Source organism: Heptranchias perlo, chromosome 8 (assembly GCF_035084215.1).
Source record: "Heptranchias perlo isolate sHepPer1 chromosome 8, sHepPer1.hap1, whole genome shotgun sequence".
NCBI lineage: Eukaryota > Metazoa > Chordata > Chondrichthyes > Hexanchiformes > Hexanchidae > Heptranchias > Heptranchias perlo.
This window is the reverse complement of record NC_090332.1, coordinates 52,658,602-52,683,732: the sequence shown is the minus strand read 5'-3', so window position 1 is coordinate 52,683,732 and position 25,131 is coordinate 52,658,602. Positions and strand designations below refer to the sequence as shown.

The window sequence follows — 25,131 nt, the reverse complement described above, 5'->3', positions numbered from 1 at the left end:
TGTGGGGAGCAGTTAAGAACACTGCTCTTAGGATTCACAAGGATGATGCCAGATACCAGAGAGGATATACTTATCAGGAAAGGCTGAACAGGCTAGGGCTCTTTTCTCGAGAAAAGAGAAGGCTGAGGGGTAACCTAAAATAAGTCTTTAAGATAATGAAAGGGTTTGATAGGTAGACATAGAGAAAACGTTCCCACTTGTGTGGGAGTCCAAACTAGACATCATAAATATTAGATAGTCACGAATAAATCTAATGGGGAATTCAGAAGAAACTTCCTTACCCAAAGAGTGGTAAGTATATGGAATGTGCTACCACAAAGAGTAGTTGAGGCAAATAGCATAGATGCATTTAAGGGGAGGCTAGATAAGCACATGAGAGAGAAAGTCTCTCTCATGTGCTTATCTAGCCTCCCAATGTCCACATCGTTCACCTGAGGAAGGAGGTAGCCTCCGAAAGCTTGTGAATTTAAAATAAAATTGCTGGACTATAACTTGGTGTTGTAAAATTGTTTACAAATGAGAGAGAAAGGTATAGAAGGGTATGCTGATAAGGTTAGATGAAGAGGGGTAGGAGGAGGCTTCGTGTGGAGCATAAACGCTGGCATAGACCAGTTTGGCTGAATGGGCTATTTCTGTGCTGTAGACTCGATGTAATCGACATTCAGCAACCCCTGCTGCAACTGCATGTCTGTAAATGTTGGAGGACAGGATCTGACTCAGTTGTGATGACTCTGGTGCTCATGGAACTGTACCCTAGTAAGGAGTCAACACCTTAAGGAGAGGATGGGAGGCAAGATAAACTGACAAGGAAAAAGAGAGAAGCAACATAAACAAGCATTATCTGGGTTATGCTTTCATTACAAAAAACTTTATAAATCCAATGTTCTAAAATATGTTAGCTTTCTAATTGAGAAATGTAAGTAGAGTGATCAGATTATGGAAATGTTAAAAGAAAGATCTAAACATTTTTTCTTCCCTCCTCTTCTTGGAGGAGGTGAATTCTTGCTGGGATGCTTTTCACAGGCACCATTAACCTTCAGATATCTCATCCAAATGGTTCCTCGTGCCATGTGGTTAACAGCTGAGCCCCAGCACATCACTGCACCGCCACACATTCCAGCAATCAGGAGCAGGAATTTCCCCCCTTTCCCATCTGTAGGCATTAAACATTGAGGCCTACAGTAGTGCCCCCACCAATGCCTAGGTGATATTCAATGACTCAGCACGGACCAGTGACTAAACTCGAGACCTTCTTGATCTGTACTAAGAACAACCAATACATGGTGTATTACTTATTGATCGATTGAGGGAGCCATACTCAACATTTTCTAGGTTAAGTTTCCACAATACTGCTATCTATTTGGTGTTCTGACTTTGCCTTTAAAGTTGATTATTCTCTACTAGCAGGGTGGGGAGTGGCAACAAAGGTTTAAACATAGACTCTGTGAGGCAAATTATTACAAGGTGGGAAAACAAATGACTGCATCGCCATGGAAAAAAATAGATAGCCCGATTCTTCATACTACTTAAGTACATTTGAGATCTCACCTTAGCTGGGTAAATACAAAACTGTAATTTCTTTACTAACAGTTGAAGGAAGTTTTAACTTGAATAGATACTTTGGCTGCATGGAGGCTACACCTTCTCGATATGCCATAAGAATATAGCGATAATCAGTCTCCAGCTCTTAGCTTCCTTTAGAATTCAAATTATTTTTTCAATGCACTGATTTTACCCTTTCTTTGTGATAGCTACAGTCCCCCCCTCCACTCCCCTAGGGACCTAACATAAGCAGCCTGATGCCTACTGATACATTGAACTGATCTATCGGCAGTCCAAATTCTTAACAATCTCCAAATTCCTTGCTTTAATTTACTCTATACACAGGCCTAATGTTTCCTGTGTCTTTCTCTACACAGTATATGAACTGTTGGCTGTTCTCAAGTTCTGAATCATGATTTATTTTACTGTCCAGCATTACATCCTACCTATATACAGTATAGAAATAAACAAATTTGCTGGTTCACCTAATGTTGATTTTTTCCTTTCACTGGCCTTTCATAATCTATAATTAATGTGAAAGAAAGTGGGGGGGGGGGGGAAGAGGAATAAAATACTGCACATTATGCACATGTAAAGCAATGATGTGGAGATGCCTGTGATGGACTGGGGTGGACAAATGTAAGGAATCTTACAACACCAGGTTATAGTCCAACAGTTTTATTTGAAAATCACAAGCTTTCGGAGGCTTTCTGCTTCGTCAAGGGAGTGTGGGATTCCATGAACGTTACCGCATATATAGTCAGAGAACAATGCCTGGTGATTACAGATAATCTTTCCAACTGCCCGTTGTCAAGGCAATCAAAGTGTTCAGACAGAGAGACATTACATAAAGGACTACTGAATATACAAACGGTCAGAGCCCAAAGAGAGAGAGAGAGAGAGAGAGAGAAACATCCAAAAGGAAGAGAAAGAGAAAGAATGACCAGTTGTATTAAAAACAGATAACTTTTTTCGCTGGTGGGGTTACGTGTAGTGTGACATGAACCCAAGATCCCGGTTGAGGCCGTCCTCATGGGTGCAGAACTTGGCTATCAATTTCTGCTCGACGATTTTGTGTTGTCGTGTGTCTCGAAGGCCGCCTTGGAGAACGCTTACCCGAAGATCGGTGGCTGAATGTCCTTGACTGCTGAAGTGTTCCCCGACTGGGAGGGAACCCTCCTGTCTGACGATTGTTGCGCGGTGTCCGTTCATCCGTTGTCGCAGTGTCTGCATGGTCTCGCCAATGTACCATGCTCCGGGGCATCCTTTCCTGCAACGTATGAGGTAGACAACGTTGGCCGAGTCACAGGAGTATGAACCACGTACCTGGTGGGTGGTGTTCTCTCGTGTGATGGTGGTATCTGTGTCAATGGTCTGGCATGCAGAGGTTGCTGTGGCAGGGTTGTGTGGTGTCGTGGACGCTATTCTCCTGAAAGCTGGGTAATTTGCTGCGAACGATGGTCTGTTTGAGGTTGGGTGGCTGTTTGAAGGCGAGTAGTGGAGGCATGGGGATGGCCTTAGCGAGGTGTTCGTAGTCATCGATGACATGTTGAAGGCTGCGGAGAACATGGCGTAGTTTCTCCGCTCCGGGGACATACTGGACGACGAAGGGTACTCTGTTGGTTGCGTCCCGTGTTTGTCTTCTGAGGAGGTCAATGCGACTCTTCGCTGTGGCCCGTCGGAACTGTCGATCGACGAGTCGAGCGTCATATCCCGTTCTTACGAGGGCGTCTTTCAGCGTCTGTAGGTGTCCATCGCGTTCCTCCTCGTCTGAGCAGATCCTGTGTATTCGCAGGGCCTGTCCATAGGGGATGGCCTCTTTGACGTGGAAATGTTGGCGTATTGGGGTGCGAATTTGGTCCCCATGGCTGTTCCGTGTGTTTGGGTAAAGAACTGGTTATCGAAGGTGAAGACATTGTGATCCAGGATGAAGCGGATGATTTGTCGAGGGCATCCTGAAACCCATCGTATCCAGAGAGGTTCTCACACAGGGTTCCGTTGCCTGATACGATAGGACGTCCGGGTGTGTTGGCTTTGTGTATCTTTGGGAGGCAGTAGAAGTCTCCCATGTGGGGAGTACGTGGGATGAGACCCATCGTACAGGGAACCCCCAGCTTCTGTCGCGACACTATAGACTTCCTACAAAAACTCAGCACCCACGGACCAGTTGAACCAGGAACACTTCTCACCACGATGGATGTCTCGGCACTCTACACCAGTATCCCCCACAATGACGGTATCGCTACAACAGCATCAGTACTCAACACCAACAACAGCCAATCTCCAGACGCCCTCCTACAAATCATCCGCTTCATGCACAAGTTCGAGCACGACTTCTTCACTGCACAGGACCTCCAACCAACGCTATACACCAGATACACCGACGACATTTTCTTCCTATGGACCCACGGCGAAGAATCACTGAAGAGACTACACGATATCATCAACAAGTTCCATCCCACCATCAAACTCACCATGGACTACTCCTCAGAATCGGTTTCTTTCTTGGACAGACGAATCTCCATCAAAGACGGGCACCTCAGCACCTCACTCTACCGCAAGCCCACGGACAACCTCACGATGCTCCATTTTTCCAGCTTCCGCCCTAACCACGTCAAAGAGGCCATCCCCTATGGACAGGCCCTGCGAATACACAGGATCTGCTCAGACGAGGAGGAACGCGATGGACACCTACAGACGCTGAAAGACGCCCTCGTAAGAACGGGATATGACGCTCGACTCGTCGATCGACAGTTCCGACGGGCCACAGTGAAAAGTCGCATTGACCTCCTCAGAAGACAAACACGGGACGCAACCAACAGAGTACCCTTCGTTGTCCAGTACCTCCCCGGAGTGGAGAAACTATGCCATGTTCTCCGCAGCCTTCAACATGTCATCGATGATGACGAACACCTCGCTAAGGCCATCCCCACGCCTCCACTACTCGCCTTCAAACAGCCACCCAACCTCAAACAGACCATCGTTCACGACACCATACAACCCTGCCACGGCAACCTCTGCAAGACATGCCAGACCATTGACACAGATACCACCATCACACGAGAGAACACCACCCACCAGGTACGTGGTTCATACTCCTGTGACTCGGCCAACGTTGTCTACCTCATACGTTGCAGGAAAGGATGCCCCGGAGCATGGTACATTGGTGAGACCATGCAGACACTGCGACAACGGATGAACGGACACCGCGCAACAATCGCCAGACAGGAGGGTTCCCTCCCAGTCGGGGAACACTTCAGCAGTCAAGGACATTCAGCCACCGATCTTCGGGTAAGTGTTCTCCAAGGCGGCCTTCGAGACACAAGACAATGCAAAATCGTCGAGTAGAAATTGATAGCCAAGTTCCGCACCCATGAGGACGGCCTCAACCGGGATCTTGGGTTCATGTCATGCTACACGTAACCCCACCAGCGAATAAAAGTTACCTGTTTTTAATCCAGCTGGTCATTCTCTCTCTTTCTCTTCCTTTCGGATGTTTCTCTCTCTCTCTGTCTTTGGGCTCTGACCGTTTGTATATTCAGTAGTCCTGTATGTAATGTCTCTCTGTCTGAACACTTTGATTGCCTTGACAACGGGCAGTTGGAAAGATTATTTGTAATCACCAGGCATTGTTCTCTGACTATATATGCGGTAACGTTCATGGAATCCCACACTCCCCTGACGAAGGAGAAAGCCCCCGAAAGCTTGTGATTTTCAAATAAAACTGTTGGACTATAACCTGGTGTTGTAAGATTCCTTACACATGTAAAGCAATGCAGAGAATTGAAGGTTGCTTGCCTGAAACTGCCTCAGTACTCAAGTTAAAACATGCCTACCAATACCTCCAACCGATGTACTGACTATAACTCTGGAGACTACAGATTAAGGTAATTAAGGCAAATCTAGAGTTGTACTATGGCCAACCAGCATCAAGATACTGGGGTCACAACTTCATTAACTTTTTACACAGAATGTAAATGGCAAGTGAATCCCTAACATCAGAATGCTTCCCCTATATCTGCAAAGCACAATTATGTGCATACCCTTTGGGGAAAATATCTGGGCTAAGTGGTAGAATCTGTTAACATCTGTTTTCCATGTCTGGCCAGATTTGGGCATTTCTGAGCACTGAGTCACACAATGACTGATCTGCACAACTGTGGAAGGGTGGAAAATGAAATCCCATTTTTTCTTTGAAATTATTAGAAAATTGTGTGAAGAAATTATCTATGATTCTTTATGTTTTGTTTCACCTTTTTGATATTCGGGAGTTGTGGTTGGATGCAAATTAGATACATACGCTGCATTTCCTGACCTTTTGTCCCCTTTCCAGTTGCCAGTCATTTACTTTCCCAACTGCCCCCAAATACATACAAATTCAATCTCTCCGCCACACCCCCTTTCCCCCAGAAAAAAAATTAGGTCCAAACATTTTGTTAGTGATTAAAGAATTTAAATACAATGAATTACATTTACGAAGTTTCAAATTCTGCTCACAGTTGCTTGCCCCTGGATAACATGCATGTCCAATTGAGGCTGTAGAAGTAGTTCGAGCAAAATCTCTCCATCAGATTCTTCGGACTTTTCTATTGCCTTTTATGGTCATAATGCAGATGTCTACCTCCTCAAGCTCCCTAGTGCACAGCTTGGAAATGCTTTAGATGAGCAGTCTTTGAGGGGAAATCCACAAGTACTCATTTTTTCCACCATCATAGGACAAAACCAAACAAATCGTTTGCCTACATAGTAACAGTGACTGCACTTCAACAGTAATTCATTGGCTGTAAAGTGCTTAGGGACTTCCTGAGGACGTGGTAAAGTGCTATATAATGTAAGTTTGTTTGAATGGGAGAGAATAGTTTGCAGTCTCTGGCATCGGAACAGCTAGAAGAAACTGCTGAAACTGGCTTCCCTGACTCGGGTTGCTCAGCTCTATTCCTTTATTGGTTTTGGTGTACAGTACAGGTGAAGGCAGCAATCTATTTTGAAGGACTTGACTGAAATTACTTTGCTAAACACTGCAGAAGCTAATGAAGGGTTGCATCTCAACAGGGCTGGGACCAATATCCTTGCAGGGAGTTTTTGCTGGTGCTGTTGGGCAGAGTTTAAACTAGCTTGGCAGGGGGATGGGAATTTGAGCATAGATTCAGAAGGGAGAGAAGCAGAGCTGGAAATGGAAGGCAGAAAATTAGGAGGCGAGTTTTGAAGGCAGAGGAAACAAAGGTTAGAAAATAGACAACAAAGGAGTTTGGCAGTGCTTAATGGTATATACCTCTATGCAAGGAGTCTACTGAATAAGGCAAATGAGCTGAGGGCACAGATAGACACGTGGAAGTTTAATATCATAGCTATTACTGAAACATGGCTTAAAGAAAGGCAGGAATGGCAGCTCAACATTCCTGGTTACAGGGTTTTCAGATGAGATAGAGAGAGGGATAAAAAAGGAGGGGGTTTTGGCAGCATTGGTAAAAGAAACAATTACAGCTGTGAGGACGGATGATATGTTAGAAGGATCATCAAATGAGGCCATATGGGTTGAACTGAAGAACAAAAAAAAGGGGCAATCACACTGCTGGGAGTGTACAATAGACCCCCAAACAGTCAGAGGGAGATAGAAGAGCAAATATGTAGGCAAATTTCTGGTGCAAAAACAATAGGGCAGTAATAATTGGGGATGTCAACTACACTAATATTAACTGGGATAGAATCAGTGTAAAAGGTATAGAGGGCGCAGAATTCTTAAAATGCATTCAGGAAAACATTTTTAGCCAGTACATAGCAAGTCCAACAAGAGAGGGGACAGTTCTGGACTTAGTTTTAGGGAATGAAGCTGGGCAAGTGGAAGGAATATCAATGGGAGAGCATTTTGCTGGTAGTGCTTATAATTCAGTTATTTTTAGCATAGTTATGGAAAAGGACAAAGATAGTACAGGAGTAAAAGTTCTCAATTGGAGAAAGGACAATTTTACTAAGCTGAGAAGTGATTTAGCAAAAGTGGACTGGAAACAGCTACTTGAAGGTAAATTAGTGTCAGAGCAGTGAGAGGCATTCAAGGGAGAGATAGTGAGGGTTCAGAGCAAATATGTTCCCACAAAGAAAAAGGGTGGGACTGCCAAATCAAAAGCACCCTGGACAAGGAGCATACAGCAAGGAGCATAAGGCAAAAAAGGGAAGCTTATGTCAGACACCGAGAGCTCAATACTGCAGAAAGCCAACAGGAGTATCGAAAGTGCAGGGTGAAATTAAAAAGGAAATCAGGAAAGCAAACAGAGGGCATGAAAAAATATTGATAAGTAAATTCAAGGAACATAGGAACAGGAGTAGGCCATTCAGCCCCTTGTGCCTACTCCACCATTTGATAAGATCATGGCTGATCTGTGATCTAACTCCATATACCTGCCTTTGGCCCATATCCCTTAATACCTTTGGTTGCCAAAAAACTACCTACCTCAGATTTAAATTTAGCAATTGAGCTAGTATCAATTGCCGTTTGCAGAAGAGTTTTCCAAACTTCTACCACCCTTTGTGTGTAGAAATGTTTGCTAATCTCACTCCTGAAAGGTCTGGCTCTAATTTTTAGACTGTGTCCCCTACTCCAACCAGTGGAAATAGTTTCTCTCTATCCACCCTATCTGTTCCCCTTAATATCTTATAAACTTCGATCAGGTCACCCCTTAACCTTCGAAACTCCAGAGAATACAACCCCAATTTGTGTAATCTCTCCTCGTAACTTAACCCTTGAAGTTCGGGTATCATTCCAGTAAACCTACGCTGCACTCCCTCCAAGGCCAATATGTCCTTCCGAAGATGCGGTGCCCAGAACTGCTCACAGAACTCCGGGTGCGGTCTAACCAGGGTTTTGGAAAGCTGCAGCATAACTTCTGCCCCCTTGTTCTCTAGTCCTCTAAAGGCCAGCATTCCATTAGCCTTATTGATTATTTTCTGCACCTGTTCATGACACTTCAATGATTTATGTACCTGAACCCCTAAGTCCCTTTGGACATCCACTGTTTTTAGCTTTTTACCATTTAGAAAGTACCCTGTTCTATCCTTTTTTGGTCCAAAGTGGATGACCTCACATTTGCCTACACTGAATTCCATTTGCCACAGTTTTGCCCATTCACCTAATCTATCAGTGTCCCTTTGTAATTTTATGTTTTCATCTCCACTGCTTACAATGCCACCAATCTTTGTGTCATCGGCAAACTTAGATATGAGACTTTCTATGCCTTCATCTAAGTCGTTAATAAATATTGTGAATAATTGAGGCCCCAAGACAGATCCCTGCAGGACTCTACTAGTCACATCCTGCCAATGTGAGTACCAACCCATTTATCCCTACTCTCTGTCGCCTTTCGCTCAGCCAACTTCCTAAACAAGTCCGTACTTTTCCCTCGATTCCATGGGCTTCTATCTTAGCTAAGGAAAACCCAAAGATGTTTTATAAATACATAAAGTGCAAGAGGATAACTAAGGCAAGAGTCGGGCCTATTAGAGACCAAAAAGGTAACCTATGTGTGGAGGCAGAAGATGTAGGCATGGTTCTTAATGAATACTTTGCGTCTGTCTTCACAAAAGAGGGGACGATGCAGACATTGCAGTTAAGGAGGAGTGTGAAATATTGGATGGGATAAACATAGTGAAGGAGGAAATATTAAGGGGATGAGCATCTTTGAAAGTAGATAAATTGCCAAGCCCGGATGAAATGGATCCCAGGCTGTTTAAGAGAAGCAAGGGAGAAAATAGCAGAGGCTCTGACCATAATTTTCCAATCTTCTCTGGCCACAGGCAAGGTGCCAGAGGATTGGAGGACTGCCAACGTTGCACTGTTGTTTAAAAAGGGAGAAAAGGATAGATCGAGTAATTATAGGCCAGTCAGCCTTACCTCGGAGGTGGGCAAATTATTGGAAACAATTCTGAGGGACGGTATAAATAGTCATTTAGAAAGGCACGGATTAATTAAGGACAGTCAGCATGGATTTGTTGAAGGAAGGTCATGTCTGACGAACTTGATTTAATTTTTTGAGGAGGTAACAAGGAGAGTCGATGAGGGTAGCGCGTTTGATGTAGTCTACGTGAATTTTAGCAAGGCTTTTGACAAGATTCCACATGGCAGAAAACTGAAAGCCCATGGGATTGAAGGGAAAGTGGCAAGTTGGATCCAAAATTGGCTCAGTGGTAGGAAGCAAAGGGTAATGGTCGAAGGGTTTTTTTTGTGCATGGAAGGGTGTTTCCAGTGGGGTGCCACAGGGTTCAGTACTAGGTCCCTTGCTTTTTGTGGTATATATTAATGATTTAGACTTAAATGTAAAAGTTTGAAGACGATACAAAAATTGGCCATGTGGTTGATAGTGAGGTGGAAAGTGAGATATCAGTGGGCTGGTAAAGTGGGCAGAAAAGTGGCAAATGGAATTCAATCCGGAGAAGTGTAAGGTAATGCATTTGGGGAGGGCAAACAAGGCAAGAGAATACACAGTAAAATAGAGGATACTGAGAGTTGTAGAGGAAGTGAGGGGCCTTGGAGTGCATGTCCACAGATCCCTGAAGGTAGTAGGACAGGTAGATAAGGTGTATAAAAAGGCATACGAGATACTTATCTTTATTAGCAGAGGCACAGAATATAACAGTAGGGAGGTTATGCTAGAATTGTATAAAGCACTAGTTGCCACAGCTTGAGTACTGCTGTTCTGGTCACATTACAGGAAAGATGTGATTGCATCAGAGAGGGTACAGAGAAGATTTATGAGGATATTGCTAGGACTGGAGAATTTTAGCAATGAGGAAAGATTGGATAGGCTGGGGTTGTTTTCGTTGGAACAGAGGAGGCTGAGGGGAGATTTATTGAGGTGTATAAAATTATGAACGGCCCAGATAGAATGGATAGGAAGGACCTATTTTCCTTAGCAGAGGGGTAAGTGACCAGGGGACAAAGATTTAAAGTAATTGGTAGAAGGATTAGAGGGGAGCTGAGGAGAAATTTTTTCACCCAGAGGGTGGAATGGGTCTGGAACTCACTGCCTGAAAGGGTGGTAGAGGCAGAAAGCCTCAACTCATTTAAAAAGTACTTGGATGTGCACTTTGAAGTGCCGTAACCGACATGGCTAAGGATCAAGTGCTAGAAAGTGGGATTAAGCTGGATAGCTTTTATCGGCTGGCTTGGACACGATGGGCTGAATGGTCTTTTTTTTTATTCGTTCATGGGACGTGGGTGTCGCTGGCAAGGCCAGCATTTATTGCCCATCCCTAATTGCCCTTGAGAAGGTGGTGGTGAGCCGCCTTCTTGAACCGCTGCATTCCGTGCGGTGAAGGTTCTCCACAGTGCTGTTGGGAAGGGAGTTCCAGGATTTTGACCCAGTGACGATGAAGGAACGGCGATATATTTCCAAGTCGGGATGGTGTGTGACTTGGAGGGGAACGTGCAGGTGGTGTTGTTCCCATGTGCCTGCTGCTCTTGTCCTTCCAGATGGTAGAGGTCGCGGGTTTGGGAGGAGCTGTCGAAGAAGCCTTGGCGACTTGCTGCAGTGCATCCTGTGGATGGTACACACTGCAGCCACTGTGCGCCGGTGGTGAAGGGAGTGAATGTTTAGGGTGGTGGATGGGGTGCCAATCAAGCGGGCTGCTTTGTCTTGGATGGTTCTTGAGTGTTGTTGGAGCTGCACTCATCCAAGCAAGTGGAGAGTATTCCATCACACTCCTGATTTGTGCCTTGTAGATGGTGGAAAGGCTTTGGGGAGTCAGGAGGTGAATCACTCGCCGCAGAATACCCAGCCTCTGACCTGCTCTCGTAGCCACAGTATTTATATGGCTGGTCCAGTGAAGTTTCTGGTCAATGGTGACCCCCAGGATGTTGATGGTGGGGGATTCGGCGATGGTAACGCCGTTGAATGTCAAGAGGAGGTGGTTAGACTCTCTCTTGTTGGAGATGGTCATTGCCTGGTACTTATCTGGCATGAATGTTACTTGCCACTTATCAGCCCAAGCCTGGATGTTGTCCAGGTCTTGCTGCATGCGGGCTCGGGCTGCTTCATTATTTGAGGGGTTGCGAATGGAACTGAACACTGTGCAATCATCAGCAAACATCCCCATTTCTGACCTTATGATGGAGGGAAGGTCATTGATGAAGCAGTTGAAGATGGTTGGGCCTAGGACACTGCTCTGAGGAACTCCTGCAGCAATGCCCTGGGGCTGAGATGATTGGCCTCCAACAACCACTACCATCTTCCTTTGTGCTAGGTATGACTCCAGCCACTGGAGAGTTTTCCCCCTGATTCCCATTGACTTCAGTTTTACTCAGGCTCCTTGGTGCCACACTCGGTCAAATGCTGCCTTGATGTCAAGGGCAGTCACTCTCACCTCACCTCTGGAATTCAGCCCTCTTGTCCATGTTTGGACCAAGGCTGTAATGAGGTCTGGAGCAGAGTGGTCCTGGCGGAACCCAAACTGAGCATCGGTGAGCAGGTTATTGGTGAGTAAGTGTCACTTGATAGCACTGTCGACGACACCTTCCATCACTTTGCTGATGATTGAGAGTAGACCGATGGGGCGGTAATTGGCCAGATTGGATTTGTCCTGCTTTTTGTGGACAGGACATACCTGGGCAATTTTCCACATTGTCGGGTAGATGCCAGTGTTGTAGCTGTACTGGAACAGCTTGGCTAGAGGCGCAGCTAGTTCTGGAGCACAAGTCTTCAGCACTGCAGCTGGGATGTTGTCGGGGCCCATAGCCTTTGCTGTATCCAGTGCACTCAGCCGTTTCTTGATATTACGTGGCGTGAATCGAATTGGCTGAAGACTGGCTTCTGTGATGGTGGGGACATCAGGAGAAGGCCGAGATGGATCATCCACTCGGCACTTCTGGCTGAAGATGGTTGCAAACGCTTCAGCCTTGTCTTTTGCACTCACGTGCTGGACTCCGCCATCATTGAGGATGGGGATGTTTGCAGAGCCTCCTCCTCCCGTTAGTTGTTTAATTGTCCACCACCATTCACGACTGGATGTGGCAGGACTGCAGAGCTTTGATCTGATCCGTTGGTTGTGGAATCGCTTAGCTCTGTCTATAGCATGTCGCTTCTGCGGTTTGGCATGCATGTAGTCCTGAGTTGTAGCTTCACCAGGTTGGCACCTCATTTTTAGGTACGCCTGGTGCTGCTCCTGGCATGCTCTTCTACACTCCTCATTAAACCAGGTTTGATCCCCTGGTTTGTTGGTAATGGTAGAGTGAGGAATATGCCGGGCCATGAGGTTACAGATTGTGCTGGAATACAATTCTGCTGCTGCTGACCCACAGTGCCTCATTGATGCCCAGTTTTGAGCTGCTGGATCTGTTCTGAATCTATCCCATTTAGCACGGTGGTAGTGCCACACAACACGTTGGATGGTGTCCTCAGTGCGAAGACGGGACTTCGTCTCCACGAGGACCGTGCAGTGGTCATTCCTACCAATACTGTCATGGACAGATGCATTTGCGACAGGTAGATTGGTGAGGACGAGGTCAAGTAAGGTTTTCCCTTGTGTTGGTTCGCTGACCACCTACCGCAGGCCCAGTCTGGCAGCTATGTCCTTCAGGACTCGGCCAGCTCGGTCAGTAGTGGTGCTACCGAGCCACTCTTCGTGATGGACATTGAAGTCCCCCACCCAGAGAACATTTTGTGCCCTTGCTACCCTCAGTGCTTCCTCCAAGTGGTGCTCAACATGGAGGAGGACTGATTCATCAGCTGAGGGAGGACGGTAGGTGGTAATCAGCAGGAGGTTTCCTTGTCCATGTTTGAACTGATGCCATGAGATTTCATGGGGTCCAGAGTCAATGTTGAGGACTCCCAGGGCCACTCCCTCCTGACTGTATATCACTGTACCGCCACCTCTGGTGGGTCTGTCCTGCCGGTGGGACAGGACATACCCAGGGATGGTAATGGAAGAGTCTGGGATGTTGGCTGAAAGGTATGATTCTGTGAGTATGGCTATGTCAGGTTGTTGCTTGACTAGTCTGTGGGACAGCTCTCCCAATTTTGGCACAAGTCCCCAGATGTTAGTGAGGAGGACTTTGCAGGGTCGACTGGGCTTGGTTTGCCGTTGTCGTATCCGGTGCCTAGTGGTCCGATGCCGGGTCGTCCGTCCGGTTTTATTCTTATTATGACTTTTCGTAGTGAGATTTTACAACTGAGTGGCTTGCTAGGCCATTTCAGAGGGCAATTAAGAATCAACCACATTGCTGTGGGTCTGGAGTCACATATCGGCCAGGTTTCCTTCCCTAAAGGACATTAGTGAACCAGATGGGTTTTTTACGACGATCATGGCCACCATTACTGATACTGGTACTGGTATTTTAATTCCAGATTTTTTTATTTAATTAATTGAATTTAATTAATTAATTGAATTTAAATTCCCCAGCTGCCATGGCGGGATTTGAACTGATGACTCTGGATTATTAGTCCAGGCCTCTGGATTACTAGTCCAGTAACATAACCACTATGCTACCGTACCCTTCTGTGCCGTAACTTTCTATGATTCTATGATGACACCGCAGTCAACAATTTCAAGCAAATAGCTCAACTGCCTGACATGAATAGTTCTTTATTTCTCATTCTGATTATCTGGAATGGTGTTCATAGAATCATAGAAAGGTTACAGCATGGAAGGAAGCCATTCGGCCCATCGAGTCCACGCCGGCTCTATGCAAGAGCATTCCAGCTAGTACCACTGCCCCGCCCTTTCCCCATAGCCCTGCATATTTTTTCGTTTCAAGTACTTATCCAGTTCCCTTTTGAAGGCCGTGATTGAATCTGCCTCCACCACCCCCTCGGGCAGTGCATTCCAGATCCTAACCATTCGCTGTGTAAAAAAGTTTTTCCTCATATCACCTTTGGTTCTTTTGCCAATCACCTTAAATCTATGACCTCTGGTTCTTGATCCTTCCACCAATGGGAACAGTTTCTCTCTGTCTATTCTGTCTGGACCCTTCATGATTTTGAACACTTCCATCAAATCTCCTCTCAACCTTCTCCGTTCCAAGGAGAACAATCCCAGCCTCTCCACGTAATTTAAGTCCCTCATCCCTGGAATCATTCTAGTAAATCTCCTCTGCAACTTCTGTAAGGTCTTCACATCTTTCCTAAAGTGCGGTGCCCAGAACTGGACACAATACTCCAGTTGAGGCCGAACCAGTGTTTTATAAAGGTTCATTATGACTTCCTTGCTTTTGCACTCTGTGCCTCTATTTATAAAGCCCAGGGCTCCGTATGCTTTTTTAACCGTTTTCTCAACCTGCCCTGCCACCTTCAACAATTCATGCACATATACCCCCAGATCCCTCTGTTCCTCCACCCCTTTTAGAATTGTGCCCTCTAGTTTATATTGCCTCTCCTAATTTTTCCGACCGAAATGTATCACCTCACATTTTTCCGCATTAAACTTAATCTGCCACCTGTCTTCCCATACCACCAGAGTGTCTATATCCTTTTGAAGTCGATCGCTATCCTCCTCACTGTTCACTACTCTTCCAAGTTTTGTGTCATCCGCAAATTTTGAAATTGTGCCCTGTACTCCCAAGTCCTAGTCATTAATATATATCAGGAAAAGCAGTGGTCCCAGCTCCGATCCCTGGAGAACACCACTGCACATCTCCCTCCAGTCCGAAAAAGAACCGCTCACCACTACTCTTTGTTTCTTGTCATTTAGCCAATTCTGTATCCATGTTGCCATTGCCCCTTTATTCCATGAGCCGCAATCTTAATAGCAAGCCTACCATGTGGCACTTTATCAAATGCTTTTTGAAAATCCATATACACCACATCAACAGTATTGCCCTCATCTACCCTCTCTGTTACCTCATCAAAAAACTCTATCAAATTGGTCAAGTTGGGTGTTGACCCCTGAATCTACATGGCGGTCAACAAAAATAACATCCACGTTGTAACTTTTGAAGTGCTCATCTGTGTATGTGAGCACTTTCAGGAAGCAGGGATTCTCATCTGAGATGTCACTGAAGGTGAACACAGCTGGCTTCATCTCACCACAAGAGTGCACATAAAATATCTGAAGGAAACCTTTCTCCTCAAAGTAGTAAAGTTGTACAATTGGGAGTGAATAGGAGATCTTGTGACAAAAATGCCAGGTCTGAATAGGATACACTAGTGCCTTTCATTTCCCAAACGCCTTTACCGCACTCATGCGGTTCACTTACATCAACTTGAATTTCACACAACGCTCCTTGATCGTCCTGTGACAGTTTTAGCATCATTGAAAGTATCACAGAGACAACCTGACAGTTTATAACAACACTTGCATTTATACAGCACCTTATCAAGCTGAAACATCTCAAAGCCTTTCACATAATGAATTACTTATGGGGTATGATGCCTACACTACCACCCTATTGTATTCAGGCAGCTCCATTCCAATTTCGATACATCAATGTTGGTGTCCGTTTGTTGGTAGCTGGAGGCTGACTGGAATGTGCATTTTCCCATATATTAATAATTTAGCATGCTAGGGTCCACTGATCCATCTGCCAAGTTGGCATCTGGATGCACTTTGTGGGTGAATTCATGCATGCTCATTAAGCACACTGGTAATGTAATCACACATCTTTTCCTTTCATGACCACTGGCATATCTCAGTAGTAACTTCAGCTGTACTGATCTGAAGTGCATAAATCCTGGTGAAGTTTCCTGGTCTAGTCATCTAATGTTTTGTCCCTGTCTATTGTCATATATAGTTGCAGCTCTGTTTGCCGGAATCAGCTATAGTCTTATGAAGTAAGAGCAGCTGGCAATTTTCCATTTGGGAATGACCTAGCTTCCTTGTATGTATTTTGGAACACAAGAAGAGGAGTAGGCCATTTAGCCCCTCGAGCCTGTTCCGCCATTCAATGAGATTGTGGCTGATCTGTGACCTAACTCCATATACCCATCGTAGTCCCATATTCCTTAATACCTTTGGTTAACACGAATCTATCAATCTCAGATTTAAAATTAACAATTGAGTTAGCATCAACTGCCGTTTGCTTCACTTTGGTTGTTGCCTCAGGATTTGCATTACTAACTTTATTCAGGTTCCATTCAAAATCAGACATTCAGAATCATTAACAGCTTTAATCTGATTAATTTCTTCTCTTCGTGTTGTCATTCTTTTTGGATAGATCTCATGGTCTAAAGATTGGATCGCACCTGAATTGGGGCGTGTTCCCGGTGCAGCACATGCTGCGTGTGTCTAATAAGGCCAGTGGCAGGAACACAACAAATTGGGCACCGGCTTCATTAGGATAGTACTGTTGAGCTGCGGGTGCAATTCGCTGCCCCAGAGGCAGTTTGCCGGTTGCGGGAACCAGCAAGGTCGGCCGGTGTCCGAGTTAAGAGGATCTTGTGGAGGGGGGGTGGGGGGGGGGGGGTAAATGGACGCCGGCAGCAGCCCGCCGTTTTAATATGGAGTCAGGAGGAGCACTCCTGCTAATCTGGCACTACAAGGTAAATAACAAACTTAAAACTTACTTTTCGGGTGACAACCTCCAGCGGTCTTGTTTGACTACTACGTGCCTGAAGAAACCGAATGCAGCATGCATGCCGTTTGCTGCGGTCAGTTGCAGACCAATTTGGCAAAGAGGCCTGAAACAGACATTAGGTCCCTTGCATATGCAAATGGTGGGCGGAGCACTTGCGGCACGGAATAAGCGTGTGTACGCCACCCGCTATATTGGACCCTTAGGTGCCCGTTTAACTCCTGTTAAAAGAGCGCAGTGCCATTGAATTTCTAGGCTAATACCTTTTCAGTTTCCTCATTAAACAAGTTGTGTGATGCTTTACAAGCTTAGCATTATGCTCTGTTATATTTTTTTGGAGTTCATAGTATCATAGTAGGTACAGCACGAGAGGAGGCCATTTGGCCCATCGTGCCTGTGCTGGCTCTTTGACAGAGCTATCCAATTAGTCCCATTCCTCTGCTCTTTCCCCATAGCCCTGTAAATTTTTTCCCTTCAAGTATTTATCCAATTCCCTTTTGAAAGTTATTGTTGAATCTGCTTCCACCTGCCTTTCAGGCAGGGCATTCCAGACCATTACAATTCACTGCGTAAAAAAATGTTTCCTCATGTCGCCTCTGGCTCTTTTGCCGATCACCTTAAATCTATGTTCTCTGGTTACCGACTTGTCTGCCACTGGAAATTGTTTCTCCTTATTTACCGTCAAAACCGTTCATGATCTTGAACACCTCTATCAAATCTCCCCTTAACCTTCTCTGTTCCAAGGAAAACAACCTCAGCTTCTCCAATCCCTCCACATTATTGAAGTCCCTCATCCCTGGCACCTTTGTAGTAAATCTCTTACACACCCTCTCTAAGGCCTTGACATCCTTTCTAAAGTGTGGTGCCCAGAAGAGTTGGATGGCAATTGTCAGTATCTTCACTCTTATTAAACCTTTGGTTGTTATGTTGCCTTTACCACATACATGTGGTTCACTTACATCAATTTGAATTTCACTCAATGTTCCTAGATCCTCCTTTCACATGCACAGATTCTACACGTATGCTGATGACACCCACCACCACCTATGATTTGTCACGCTGCTTGTCAGACATCCAGTATAGGATGAGCAGAAACGTCCTCCAATTAAATATTGGGAAGACTGAAGCCATTGTCTTTTGCTCCCACCACAAACTCCGTTCCCTAGCCACCGATTCCAGCCCCCTCCCTGGCTACTGTCTGAGGCTGAATTAGACTGTTTGCAACCTTGGTGTCCTATTTGGCTCTGAGCTGAGCATCCAACTTCATATCCTTTCCATCACCATGTCCGCTTATTTCCACCTTCATAATATCGCCCATTTCTGCTCCTGCTTCAGTTGCTGAAACCCTCATCCCTGCTTTTGTTACCTCCAGACTCGACTATTTCAATGCTCTCCTGGCTGGCATCCTACTCTCCATAAACTTGAGCTTATCCAAAACTCTACTGCCCGTATCCATATGTTATGCTAGACCTTTATAAGTTATGCTGAACCTTTATAGAACACTGAATAGACCTCAGCTGGAGTATTGTGTCCAATTCTGGGCACACACTTGAGGAAGTCTTAGAGAGGGTGCAGAGGAGATTGACGAGAATGGTACCAGAGATAAAAGAATTCAGCTATGTGGAGAGATTATAGAATCTGGGGTTGTTCTCCTGAGAGCAGAGAAGGTTAAGGGGAGATTTGATAGAGGTGTTCAAAATCATTAAGGGTTTTGATAGAGTAAATAAGGAGAAACTGTTTCCAGTGGTAGAAGGGTAGGTGATCAGAGGACACAGATTTAAGGTAATTGGCAAAAGAATCATAGGCGACATGAGGAAACATTTTTTACACAGCGAGTTGTTAAGATATGGAATGCACTGCCTGAAAGAATGGTGGAAGCAGATTCAATAATAACCTTCAAAAGGGAAATGGATAAATACTAGAAGTGGAAAAATTTGCAGGCTTATGAGGAAAGAGCAGGAGAATGGGACTAATTGGATAGCTCTCTGAAAGGGCCGGCACAGGCATGAAGAGCCGAATGGCCTCCTTCTGTGCTGTATCATTCTTTGATTCTATCCTAACTCACACTGAGTCCCGGTCACCCATCACCCCTGTGCCCGCTGACCTGCATTGGCTCTCAGTCCGGCAACGCCTTGATTTTAAAATTCTCATCCGTGTGTTCAAATCCCTTCATAGCCTTGCCCTTCCCTATCTCGGTAACCTTATCCAGCCCTACAACCTCCAATTTTGGCCTCTTATGCATCCCTGAACATTAGTGGCTGTGCCTTCAATTGTCTAGGTTCTAAGCTCTGGAATTCGCTCCTTAAACCTCTCCATTTGTCATAGAATCATAGAAAATTTACGGCACAGAAGGAGGTCATTCAGCCCATTGTGGCCGCGCCGGTCGAAACTGAGACACCCAGCCTAATCCCACTTTCCAGCACTTGGTCCATAACCTTGTAGGTCACAGTACTTCAAGTGCACATCCAGGTACTTTTTAAATGCGTTGAGAGTTTCTGCTTCTACCATCCTTCCAGGTAGTGAGTTCCAGATCCCTACCACCCTCTGGCTGAAATTTTTTTTCCTCAGCTCCCCTCTAATCCTTCTACCAATTACTTTAAATCTATGCCCCCTGGTTATTGACCTCTCTGCTAAGGGAAATAGGTCCTTCCTATCCACTCTATCTAGGCCCCATATAATTTTGCACAACTCAATTAAATCACCCCTCAGCCTCCTTTGTTCCAAAGAGAACAACCCCAGCCTATCCAATCTTTCCTCATAGCTAAAATTCTCCAGTCCTGGCAACATCCTCATAAATCTCCTCTACCCTCTCTACTGCAATTACATCCTTCCAGTAATGTGGTGACCAGAACTATACACAGTACTCAAGCTGTGGCCTAACCAATGTTTTAATACAGTTCCAGCATAACATCCCTGCTCTTATGTTCTCTGCCTCAGCTAATAAAGGAAAGCCTTCTTAACCGCCTTATCCAGCTGAGCTGCTACCTTCAGGGATCTGTGGACATGCACTCCAAGTTCCCTTTGTTCCTCTACACCTTTCAGTATCCTCCCAATTATCGTGTATTCCCTTGCCTTGTTTGTCTTCCCCAAATGCATTACCTCACACTTCTCTGGATTGAATTCCATTTGCCACTTTTCTGCCCACCTGACAGTCCATTGATATCTTCCTGTAGTCTACAGCTTTCCTCCTCACTATCAATAACATGGTCAATTTTTGTATCATCTGAAAACTTCTTAATCATGTCCCCTACATTTAAGTCCAAATCATTAATATGTATCACAAAAAGCAAGGGACCTAGTACTGAGCCCTATGGAACCCCACTGGAAACATCCTTCCTGTCACAAAAACACCCGTCGACCATTATCCTTTGCTTCCTGCCACTGAGCCAATTTTGGATACAACTTGCCACTCTCCCTTGGATTCTATGGGCTTGTACTTTTTGACCAGTCTGCCATGTGGAATCTTGTCAAAAGACTTGCTAAAATCCATGTAAACTACATCAAATGCACTACCCTCAACCACCCTCCTTGTTACCTCCTCAAAAAATTCAATCAAGTTAGTCAGACACGACCTTCCCTTAACAAATCCATGCTGACTGTCCTTGATTACTCTATGACTGTTTATTCCGTCCCTCAGAATTGATTCCAATAATTTGCCCACCACCGAGCTTAGGCTGACTGGCCTATAATTACTCGGACTAAAATAATGGTACAACGTTAGCAGTCCTCTAATCCTCTGGCACCACACCTGTATCCAGTGAGGATTGGAAAATGATGCTCAGAGCCTCTGCTATTTCCTCCCTGGGATACATTTCATCCGGCCCTGGTGATTTATCTACTTTCAAAGAAGCTAATCCCCTTAATACTTTCTTTCTCACTAAGTTTATCCCATTCAATATTTCACACTCCTCCCCCTTAACTACAATGTCTGCATCATCCCTCTCTTTTGTGAAGACAGGCGCAAAGTATTCATTAAGAACCATACCCAACATCTTCCGCCTCCACACATAGGTTACCTTTTTGGTCTCTAATAGGTCCTACTCTTTCCTTAGTTATACTCTTGCTCTTAATGTATTTATAAAACATTTTTGGGTTTTCCTTGATTTTACTTGCCAATGTTTTTTCACGTCCTCTCTTTGCTTTCCTAATTTCCTTTTTAATTTCATCCCTGCACTTTTTATACTCCTCTACGCTTTCTGTAGTATTGAGTTCTCGGTGTCTGACATAAGCTTTCCTTTTCTGCCTTATCTTACCTCGTATGCTCCTTGACATCCAGGGGGCTCTAGATTTGGCAACCCCTTTTTCTTTGTGGGAACATGGTTACTCTGCACCCCTTGAATGCCTCCCACTGCTCTGACATTGATTTACCTTCAAGTAGCTGTTTTCAGTCCACTTTTGCTAAATCACTTCTTAGCCGTCTCTCCTCTTTAAAACCTACCTCTTTGTCAAAGGTTTTGGTCACCTGTCCTGATATCTCAAGATGTGGTTCAGTGTCAAATTTTGTCTAATAATGCGCCTTGGGACGTTTTATTATGTTAAAGATGCTATATAAATGCAAGTTGTTGTTGTTGTTTAACATTAGGATCAGTTGGATGGTTAAGTTTGTTTGTAAATTTTTGTAGCGTTAGTGACTCATTCAAACTGTTGATCTGCTTTAGCCGGGTGACCCATCACTGAAATCCACAGCCGAGGGTCCTCTGATTGGGGTGCATGGTATGCGACTCACACAAACTGATTGCACACAGTGGCCTTGGCCAGGTGTATACTGTCCAATTTTTAATTTTGGGACTGAGCAAAAGGCTCAGCAGGATTTTGATTCAACTTCATTCTTGAGTGTACACATATTTGGGAAAATAGCCCCTCCCCCATAGCTCCATTACACATTTTTAACTGGTTATCAGCATTCCTACTTTAATATATTTTGAAAGGAGGCAAAAGAAATGTGTAAATCTGAAATAATAAAAATATAGAATATACAGTAGGCAAGTCAGGATCTGATGGGTCTTGACCAAAATGTTAACCTTTCATCAGAAATCAATAGATGAGCTGATGGAGTCTCACGTTTCTTTTTCAAATACTCTTTCAAAGAGCTGGCACAGGAACGATGGGCCGAACGGCCTCTTTTTGTGCTGTAAGATTCTATGATTCTATGAATTCATTCATTTTGAAGAAGTTGATTACGCTTATATTTCTCTGGACTGAAATGGAATCAGAACATGAGACGGTGCCCAAATTATCATTTTTCTAGATGAAATGTCTGACTAAGATTGCTAATTATGCAGACACTGCCAATGTTCGAAAAATAAGTAGGATCAAAGAGGCAAACCTTTTGGATTATCAACAGAATACCATTGCTGGAGAGATGGTCCATAACTGTTCTCTAATTTTTTATGTTATATTCAGCGTCACAAATATACTTAAAAATATTAGCTTTATTGGAAAATTGCTCCATTAAGAATTGAGGACTCGGAAAGCAAGTACTTCCATTTTGACAAAATAGAAAGAACTGATATCACATGGTATCACGTTACAAAGTGAATTATTTTAACTTGCAGCAGCTGTTGCTGTGCAGATAAAAGGGTGGTTAATTTATAAAGGATATCCCGATTTCAAACACTAACTCTTAATTTTTGTTTTACATCTCATAGTTGTGGTCCACAATGTGCAGTCCACAAAGATTAACTACCATCCGCTAATTTATTTTAAAACTGGTCAAATCCGTTGTCACATAGAAAAACTGTATTGGCAGTTGCCAGAATGCTAGTTTTTAAAATGTACATGTTCCATAAAACATGTAGCTGATAACTTGGTGTTAAGCTTTATCCAAGAAGTTGTTTAATATATATTTTTTGAAATTAAAAATATGCCTGCTGGTTATATGCACTGTATGACTGGTTCCCAGTTAAGTACATAAAATTAATATTGTCTAAATTTATTCAACTTGATCCAAAAGGAGCAGCTGCCATTTAAAAATAAATGTAAAGAATCTTACAACACCAGGTTATAGTTCAACAATTTTATTTGAAAATCACAAGCTTTCGGAGGCTTTCTCCTTCGTCAGGTGAATGTGGGAATCCTTGAACGTTTCGCATTTATATTTAGAGAACAATACCTGGTGATTACAGATAATCTTTCCAACTGCCCGTTGTCAAGGCAATCAAAGTGTTCAGACAGAGAGGTGTTACCTACAGGACCACCGAATATACAAACGGCCTGAACACAAAACTGAGAGGGAGAAACATCCGAAAGGAAGAGAAAGACAGAGAATGACCCGTTTAATTAAAAACAGATAACTTTTATTCGCTGGTGGGGTTACGTGTAGTGTGACATGAACCCAAGATCTCGGTTGAGGCCGTCCTCATGGGTGCGGAACTTGGCCATCAATTTCTGCTCGACGATTTTGCGTTGTCGTGTGTCTCAAAGGCCGCCTTGGAGAACGCTTACCCGAAGATCGGTGGCTGAATGTCCTTGACTGCTGAAGTGTTCCCCGACTGGGAGGGAACCCTCCTGTCTGGCGATTATTGCGTGGTGTCCGTTCATCCGTTGTCGCAGTGTCTGCATGGTCTCGCCAATGTACCATGCTCCGGGGCATCCTTTCCTGCAACGTATGAGGTAGAAACCGTTGGCCGAGTCACAGGAGTATGAACCATGTACCTGGTGGGTGGTGTCCTCTCGTGTGATGGTGGTATCTGTGTCGATGATCTGGCATGTCTTGCAGAGGTTGCCGTGGCAGGGTTGTGTGGTGTCGTGGACGCTGTTCTCCTGAAAGCTGGGTAATTTGCTGCGAACGATGGTCTGTTTGAGGTTGGGTGGCTGTTTGAAGGCGAGTAGTGGAGGTGTGGGGATGGCCTTAGCGAGGTGTTCGTCGTCATCGATGACATGTTGAAGGCTGCGGAGGACATGCGAACAGACCATTGTTCGCAGCAAATTACCCAGCTTTCAGGAGAACAGCGTCCACGACACCACACAACCCTGCCACGGCAACCTCTGCAAGACATGCCAGATCATCGACACAGATACCACCATCACACGAGAGGACACCACCCACCAGGTACATGGTTCATACTCCTGTGACACGGCCAACGTTGTCTACCTCATACGTTGCAGGAAAGGATGCCCCAGAGCATGGTACATTGGCGAGACCATGCAGACACTGCGACAACGGATGAACGGACATCGCGCAATAATCGCCAGACAGGAGGGTTCCCTCCCAGTCGGGGAACACTTCAGCAGTCAAGGACATTCAGCCACCGATCTTCGGGTAAGCGTTCTCCAAGGCGGCCTTCGAGACACACGACAACGCAAAATCGTCGAGCAGAAATTGATGGCCAAGTTCCGCACCCATGAGGATGGCCTCAACCGGGATCTTGGGTTCATGTCACGCTACACGTAACCCCACCAGCGAATAAAAGTTATCTGTTTTTTATTAAACGGGTCATTCTCTGTCTTTCTCTTCCTTTCGGATGTTTCTCCCTCTCTCTGTTTTGTGTTCTGGCCTTTTGTATATTCGGTGGTCCTGTAGGTAACACCTCTCTGTCTGAACACTTTGATTGCCTTGACAACGGGCAGTTGGAAAGATTATCTGTAATCACCAGGTATTGTTCTCTGAATATAAATGCGAAACGTTCAAGGATTCCCACATTCACCTGACGAAGGAGAAAGTCTCCGAAAGCTTGTGGTTTTCAAATAAAATTGTTGGACTATAACCTGGTGTTGTAAGATTCTTTACATTTGTCAACCCCAGTCCATCACCGGCATCTCCACATCATTTAAAAATAGGAATTGCATTAAAGCAACCAACCTCGATCCTGCGACATAGGTGACTGGCTCATGGCGGGATGAGAGCTGGCATCTGATTGGCTATTGGGAGGCTGAGCTGGTATCTGATTTCCTGCATTGTGAAAAGAGGGTACAGATAAATGCAACAGCATTTTAGTTTATTAGCTGCAGAATAGAAGAGAAAAGTAAATCCATAATTTACCGATTTGTTTCCTAGGAAGCGAAGAAAATACACTTCATTATAAAAGTAAGAAAACTGCAGTCTTTCTCTTTTGTTTTCTGTGGTTAAAATCCCCTTCTCTGAAGCCACAGAGATT

At 44.7% G+C, this 25,131-nt stretch overlaps 1 protein-coding gene across 11 annotated transcripts in view; it reads right to left on the bottom strand.

Moving 5' to 3' along the window:
* LOC137324615 (AT-rich interactive domain-containing protein 1B-like) overlaps nt 1–25,131 on the bottom strand; it is a 648,069-nt gene that overhangs the window by 196,795 nt on the left and 426,143 nt on the right. For all 11 annotated transcript variants that reach the window (XM_067989102.1, XM_067989104.1, XM_067989111.1 and 8 more), the window contains exon 6: nt 24,837–24,926. In XM_067989102.1, the coding sequence (XP_067845203.1) occupies nt 24,837–24,926 (90 nt within the window). The remainder of the gene's footprint in view (nt 1–24,836; nt 24,927–25,131) is intronic.